This window comes from Aegilops tauschii, chromosome 1 (genome assembly GCF_002575655.3).
Source record: "Aegilops tauschii subsp. strangulata cultivar AL8/78 chromosome 1, Aet v6.0, whole genome shotgun sequence".
NCBI classification, from domain to species: Eukaryota; Viridiplantae; Streptophyta; class Magnoliopsida; order Poales; family Poaceae; genus Aegilops; species Aegilops tauschii.
The window spans coordinates 237,084,680-237,092,326 of NC_053035.3; the positions used below are offsets into that span (position 1 = coordinate 237,084,680).

Sequence of the window (7,647 nt, forward strand, 5' to 3'; positions counted from 1 at the left end):
ATGAGTGGTGCTCACAAGAATGGCTAGCCCTCCACAACCAGGCCAAGGACAAACGTGCCCAAATGGAAGGTGTGCCACACCTTCAAGGCAGCTCCAACTTATATCAGTTCGGGCGCAACTGGGTATGTCACTACAGGAAACAGCTACTTTGCCGTCCGCCATGGCGGACGGCAAAGGCTCGAAAGGCGGACGGCAAAGACCTTTGCCGTCAGCCGCGGACGGCAAAAGGCTCCGGCAAAGAAGGCTACGGCAAAGACCTACTTTGCCGTCTGCTTCCAGGCGGCGGACGGCAAAGGATCTTTGCCATCTGCGGCAGACGGCAAAGAAGCGGACGGCAAAATGAGTAGTGTTAGTGTCCGTTAGGTGGCTAACGGCAGCCTTTGCCATCCGCCAGCTGACGGCAAAGGCTGCAGGCTCTTTGCCATCTGTTGGCAGATGGCAAAGAGACCAAATAGGCATTAATTCTGTTTCTTCTTATATCAATTCATTTTCACAGAAAATCAAACACACACATATATATATGACCAATATAGCATATCCAACACATATTACCAATACTCATGAACACGTATATATCCAACACATGTTACCAATATATAGTCATGAACACATATATATCCAACACATATCCATGAACACATATCCAACAAATATTACAAGGAATGATCTAAAACTAAATATCTATTTTCCTAAAAGACTATCTTATTACTAAGATCTTCTCCGGATCTTCTTCTTTTCTTCCAACCTGCATAACAAAAACACTAAGAAAGAGAGAATGGGTTAGGAGTAGAAATGTAGCATTTCACTTGGTGAAATGCAATGCCCTAGGAGCCAGTACTTGAGATCAAGATAATCAGCCAACCAGACCAAGTCCCAACACATCCAACCACCAGCAGCTTAGAAGAGATAACTATTAAGGAGAGCTACAGAAGACCTCAAGGTATACTTGAGGGATTATGTGCTCAGACAGCCTGGAAGTGCCAGGGCTAGTTCATCATAGCACAGGGATAGTCACATGTAAATTAAGCCTAAGAGAGGGGGGCTCAGACCAGCATCACTGCCCAAATCAGATGTAGTATCTGTCTTATCAGTAGAAAACTAGGAAAGTAACAGCCAAAACCAAGTATAGCATCTGTTCATAGGCTATTAGAAAGAGACAAATAGGAATAGCCAAACCAAGTGGTATCTGTTCATATCAGTATTAGAAGTAAAATAACTAAGAACAAGTGAGTATCCGTTCATGAGTAAAGTAACTGACCAAAGTAACAACTCCAGGATCAACTAAACAGAACAGAGCAGTACAGGAGTATATATACTTCACAAATACACATAGATGGTCACTGACCAAAACCCTGACACAGCAAGAATCATCACAGAGAGCTCCAATACAAGTTGATGCTCATCTACAGCAGCTAACCACAGCTAATAGAGCCTCACATCCCACAAGATCAAGATCTAGAGCTGTGCATTAGAGAGATCAGGAGGGGAGCAAGGAGAAGCTCACCAAAAGGAGTTGTAGCCGAAGTAGGATGCAGCCACACCATCACTATGGTGTGACCAGCATCACAACCAACACCACCACAACAAGCCGGAGCTTGCTAGAGAGCACCACAACGGCGGCACCAGTGAGAGCACGGGCACGAAGGCGCCAACCAGGGGCACCGCAGCACGGAGGCGCCACCCAGGGGCACCACCGCGCCACGGCACATCCAGCACCGCCGGCGACGTGGGCACATCCAGCACCACCGCGCCACGGCACATCCAGCACCGCCGGCGACGTGGGCACATCCAGCACCACCGCGCCACGGCACATCCCACAACAACAACCACGACACATTCAAGTTGTGAAGTGCCATTCATGTGTCACTAACATGTGGCCCCAGGGCACTTTTTAGGTATACATCTTTCTGTGGTACCAAGTTAAAAATAATCTTGGTACTAGTTGGCCCCAGACGGACAGAGGTCAGGTTTCTGAATATAGCAATGAGCTGCTTCGGAGGTTCTGGCTGAATCCAAATCTGCAGCAAGAACATACATGCACAACTGAAACTGGTAGAGAAGACATGGTATGACGATGCAGAAGATTTATATTTAAGTGGTGCGCAGAAATTAAGTATACCATTTGGTACCCAAAACACAGAGTCAGTGTTGACAGGTTCCTGGCACCAACACTCGTTGACAGGCATTCGCTAAGCGCGAATGGCTCTTGCCATGCCTTGGCTTTAGAAGCGAGTACTAAACCGCGAAGCTCAGGAACGTAGCCAAAGCGCACTGGAGGGTTATTGAAGAGCCAACATTTGCACTCCACTTGTCTAAGCTTGGGGACAGAGACGAGCTCGATCCGTGTGCACAAAAGGCCGATGAACTCAAGCTCCTGGAGCTCAGAGCATGGCACATCGATCTTGAGCGTGGAGTGCAGATCAAGCAGTCTGCAGAATCTCAAGCTGAGGTGCCTGAGCCTACTGCAAGTGCTAATGAGGTCAGGTGAGGGGAAGACGTGTAGAAGCTGAGGACGAGCACCTTGAGGGCACCACTCTCGCACACTCCCTCGGCGGGAGGCACCCGAGTGAGCAAGGCCCGCGCCGCGCCCGTGAACGCGTCCATGACCTGGAGCGATGTGGCGCCGCGGAAGTGACCGGCGTCAAGGTGCACGAGCGAGAGGTGGCTGGGGAGGTGCCGCCACCGCGTGGAGAGCGCGCCGGCGCGGACCGCCTCGTGCAGGTGGAGGCGCTCGAGGATGTCGAGGAGGAGGTGGTCGGGGAGGGCGCTGATTCCGTCCTCGCCGACGTGGCCGGCGTTGCGCTTGGGCGGCGGCGACTCCATGGTCCCGACCGATTGACTGAAACCCTAGCTCGAATCAATGCGCCCCAGGCGGCGGCCTCCTGTTCGAGGTCGCGGCTCCCTCACCTTGTGCCTGCCGCGCGATCCGGTGGCGAGGCCCGCCAGGAGGTCGGTGGCGCCGCCCGCGGCATCCCCGGGGCGCCGGTCCCAGGCGACGGAGACGGAGAGCGGGTGCGAGGAGTCCGGGCAGCGGCCCCGCGGGGCCTCGGCGGGCGCCCGGGAGAGGGAGACCGCGGCGGCGAGGAACCCGGCGAGGCCGAAGAGGAGGCAGGCCGCGGAGACGGCCGGCGAGGAGAGGAGGTGGCGGAGCGAGGAGCGGCGGGGGCGGCGGTGGGTGCGGATCTGGTGGGCCTCGGGGAGGGGAGAGAGGGAGAGAAGAGATAACGGCGGGGGGACAGAGGGAGAGAAGAGATAACGTGCGGTGGGGGTGTGGATCTGGTTTGCCGTCCGCTGTTTTGTCTCTTTGCCGTCTGCTAGCAGACGGCAAAGTGGGGGCGGTTTTTTTCCGTAAACGGCTCGTTAGTGGGGGGCCACCTCTCTCTTTGCCGTCCGCCAGCTGACGGCAAAGATTCTTTGCCGTCCGCCAGCTGACGGCAAAGAACTGACTGATGGCAAAGGCCTGTTTTGCTGTCTGCCATTTTCTTTGCCGTCTGCTTTTGGGTAGCTGATGGCAAAGACCTTCTTTGCCATCCGCTAGCAGACGGCAAAGAGCTGGCAGATGGCAAATTAGCTGATTCCAGTAGTGTGTGGTTTGCTTCATGATTCATGCAATTCATTCATCATGCTAGCTTGAGCCCTTTAATTACTAATTTTCATTGTTTCTCTCTTTCAGGCACGCCACAATAAGGTGGATAAGGTGCCAGAGGTGTACGACCTGTATGCCATGGCCCACACTGGCTCTTTCAAGAAAGTCAAGGCTTTCTCTCACTCTGACCTCGATGATGCAAACAACTTCACCAACATCTCCTCCCACAACAAGCTCATGAGATATAGAGATGAGGGGAAGGCGAGGAAAGGGGAGGACTTTAAACCGAGCCAGGGTCCCATTGATCCAGAGCTGGTGATGATATCTGGTGGCGGGAGGTCCCATGGCTCCATAGCCATTGGAGATGGACTTATCCGTTGTCCTAGCACTCTCCCGCAGATCAAGGCGCGCCAGTCGAGCTCCGCTCCTGAGATAAGGCCTCGTGAACGGCCAGTGCAACTCGCCATCAAGGTTAGTGATACGTACTCAGTTATCTTTCTCCATTACATTGTGTGCGCTTCCATCAATGATTACAAATGGTCATGTGAGTGGTGTTGCAGGCTGCTATACAGACTGAGAGAGATAGAACGGAGAAACTTCTGGCGGAGGTGGCGGAGAGGCAGCGGGAGATGGAGGAGAGGACGAGAAAGATGATGGAGGAGGAGAGGGCACGGAATGACATGCAGGCAAGGGCCATGTACGAGCTCCTTGTGGTAAGTTTCTTCTGCAGATTACTTGCTAGTCTTAACATTTGAGTCTCATTACTAACTAGTATGACTCTGTTCTGAAAACCAAATGTGCAGTCTGTGTGCGAGAAGTCCGGTCAGCCCGCTCCGCCGATGCCAGTGATTGCTCCTGGGAGCACGGTGAGTTTAGTTTGAATGGAAATTACTTGGTAGTCTTAACATTTGAGTGTCGTAATGCTAACGAGACATTGGAAATGATCTTTGGTGCAGCTTAACTCCAGAAACGCATCGCACGATCCTTCTCCAGGTAGCGGCACTAGCCACCCCGCTCCTACATCTCCCTGATCACGGTAAGTTTCTCTAGTGTTTTGCTTAACAAATGCATAAAGACCTAGACCTAGCTTTATTTCCTCCAATATGCTTACCATAATGACCTAGAGTTAGCTTATTTTCCTCCAAAATGACCCATTTTACCTAGGTTAGCTTATAAATGATGCAGTTCATCCAAGTTAGCTCAAAAATGATCCATTTTACCTACATTAGCTCCTAAATGATCCATTTTACCTACGTTAGCTTTAAAATGGCCCATTTCACCTAGGTTAACTCCAAAATGACCCATCTTACCTAGGTTATCTCATAAACGATCCATTTCAACTAATTTAGCTCATAAACGATCCATTTGACCTAAGTGAGCTAAAAAACGATCCATTTCACCTAAATTAGCTCTTAAATGATCCATTTCACCTAAGTTAGCTCAAAAAGATCCATTTCAACTAAATTAGCTCTAAAATGACCCATTTTACGTAGATGAGCTCCTAAATGATCCATTTTACCTACATTAGCTTTAAAATGACCCATTTCACCTAGGTTAGCTCCAAAATGACCCATTTCACCTAGGTTAGCTCCAAAATGACCCATTTCACCTTACTTAGCTCAAAAACGATGCCCTTCACCTTAGTTAGCTCATAAACGACCCATTTCAACTAAGTTAGCTCATAAATGATCCATTTCAACTAAGTTAGCTCATAAATGATCCATTTCAACTAAGTTAGCTCATAAACAACCCATTTCAACTTAGTTAGCTCATATATGATCCATTTCACCTAAGTTAGCTCATAAATGACATATACTTCTTGTTCTAGTCTTCTTCTTGTTCTAGTCACCTATTTCTAACTTTCTTATTTACCATTTTGCAGATTTCATTCACTTCATGGAAGCTAGCTTGCTATGATGGAGTGCTTGCTTTTCCTTTGATGAAACTTTGCATTGTATCTAGCTTGCTATGATGGAACTTGCTATCTTCATGAAACATTGCATTGTAATATATATATATGGATGGAACAATGTGTATGGATGGAACTTTCTTATGTATGAACAATGTGTATGGATGAAACTGATGTGATATGTGATATGAAACTTATGTGCTGGATATGTGCTGGATATGTGTTGGATATGTGATATGAAACTTATATATTTTCTGTGCAAATTGTGGGATTTAATAAAAAACAGAAAAAACAGACAATATGCAGGCTCTTTGCCGTCTGCCACCGACGGCAAAGAGCTCTTTGCCGTCTGCCGCGGACGGCAAAGAAGCCGCGTGGCAGCCAACTGTGCTTCCTGGGAGCTGACCCATTTGGTCAGTTTGCCTACAGTGGCAGACGGCAAAGACTTTGCCGTCCGTGGCAGACGGCAAAGAACCTGCACTTTGCCGTCAGTGGCAGACGGCAAAGAACCTGCCATCTAGTGACGTGTAGATGACATCATAAGGCGGACGGCAAAGACCAGACAAATTTTGCCGTCTGCGGCGGACGGCAAAGGTCTGCCGTTAGCCACTTAACGGACTGACAGCGCAATTATTGCCGTCCCCCTCTTTGCCGTCCGCCGCAGACGGCAAAGAGCCTTTGCCGTCCGCCGCCAGGAAGCAGACGGCAAAGCAGCTGTTTACCGTAGCCTTCTTTGCCGGAGCCTTTTGCCGTCCGCGGCTGACGGCAAAGGTCTTTGCCGTCCGCCTTTCGAGCCTTTGCCGTCCGCCGTGGCAGACGGCAAAGAAGCTGTTTCCTGTAGTGGTAGGTCGCTTCAGCCTGGATTAGCAGTCCTGCGTTGGTCTCGACATTGACAGTAGCTGGCCCTCCCCAGAGAATCACTTGTGGTTCAAAGCAAGCGTTTCCAACGCCGAGGATTGGTTGAGTTGAAGTTCATTTCATTGCTTGTTATTTGTTGTGTGATGAAAACTTTAGTATTTATAATGTATCCTCATTGTCGTTGTGGGTTGATGACCTGTTGTATGTAATAAAATGACATGCCTGTGATAAGTTTACTAAATTTATGAATGGCTTTCGAGTCGCTTCTCTGAGGGGGTGCTGCGACGAGGCAAAAAAATATTTTCTGAATACATAATTGTACGTGCATTGCAACAGGTTATCGGATGAGGCCAATCAACAATAGTACACTATGTGTACTAGCTTCACATGCTGCACTATCTCTACATCTACGTACGTAATACAACAAGTTTTAAACTTGAGACCAGCCACCCATCCTCACAAAGAACACTTTTTAACCTAGCACAGACTCTAGGAAATTTGGCCACAGTGTGAGGTGGGCCATATGTTAATGTGTTCGTTGTACGTAACCAGCACCTCGAATCCTTGATACTACTAGTACTGTAAGTAGTAGGAGTAGTAGGGTGGCATGGGCTAGAACAAGAATTCACGTCCAGGAGTACAGCACACGCCACCAGCACGATTTCCATCTGACACCATATTTCTTGGAGTCCGTGCTACAACAATCTCTTCAACCTCGTCGTTTCTCTAACTCAGCCATCGCGCGGCGGGCGAGGTGGGGGTTTGCCGATAGTCGGTTTCCTCAACTGCGGTCCCACTTGTAAGGCCAACTCCAACGCACGACCCCAAACGGACCTTCATTTTGCTCGGATTCTGTCCGTTTGGGTAGGGCAACGGGGTCGTGTCCGGGCCATTTCTCGGATGTGGTGGCCGTGCACCGAACGCACGGACGCATCCCGGCCGCGTACATTTTTCTTGCAAACACATATCTTTTTTTCATCATTGATTTTTTGGTACATGGAAATACATCACCAAAATTTTGACTAGAAAAGCAAGACCAAAGAAAACAAGAACCACAAGAATACATTTTAGAAGATATCCAACTTCCATAACTGCTCCTGTAAGTTGGATTAGTGCCTTCTCGATGCATTCATTGTTGATCTGCGGAGGCTCGATCTTGCGTGCTTCTTTCTTCTTCGAGTGTAAAGAAGTAGACGTGTCTAGCCTCTATTCTATCAACAAGTGCTCTAGTCTCATCTCTAGCCTCTATGCTAGCTAAAAGTGCTAGAACATCTACTAAATTGCACTCTATCAA

The 7,647-nt window shown here is 49.0% G+C and overlaps 1 protein-coding gene across 1 annotated transcript; it reads right to left on the minus strand.

The window, feature by feature from the left end:
• Positions 1–2,017: 2,017 nt before the first annotated feature.
• LOC109736491 (FBD-associated F-box protein At1g60410-like) lies at positions 2,018–2,823 on the minus strand. Its single transcript, XM_020295711.4, has one exon. It carries the CDS (start codon positions 2,821–2,823, stop codon positions 2,440–2,442), a length of 384 nt encoding a protein of 127 aa, XP_020151300.1. The 3' UTR covers positions 2,018–2,439.
• Positions 2,824–7,647: the final 4,824 nt, after the last annotated feature.

What these genes read in the sequence shown, in the direction of transcription:
- LOC109736491 (XM_020295711.4), bottom strand. Translation starts at nt 2,823, where the DNA reads ATGGAGTCGCCGCCGCCCAAGCGCAACGCCGGCCACGTCGGCGAGGAC.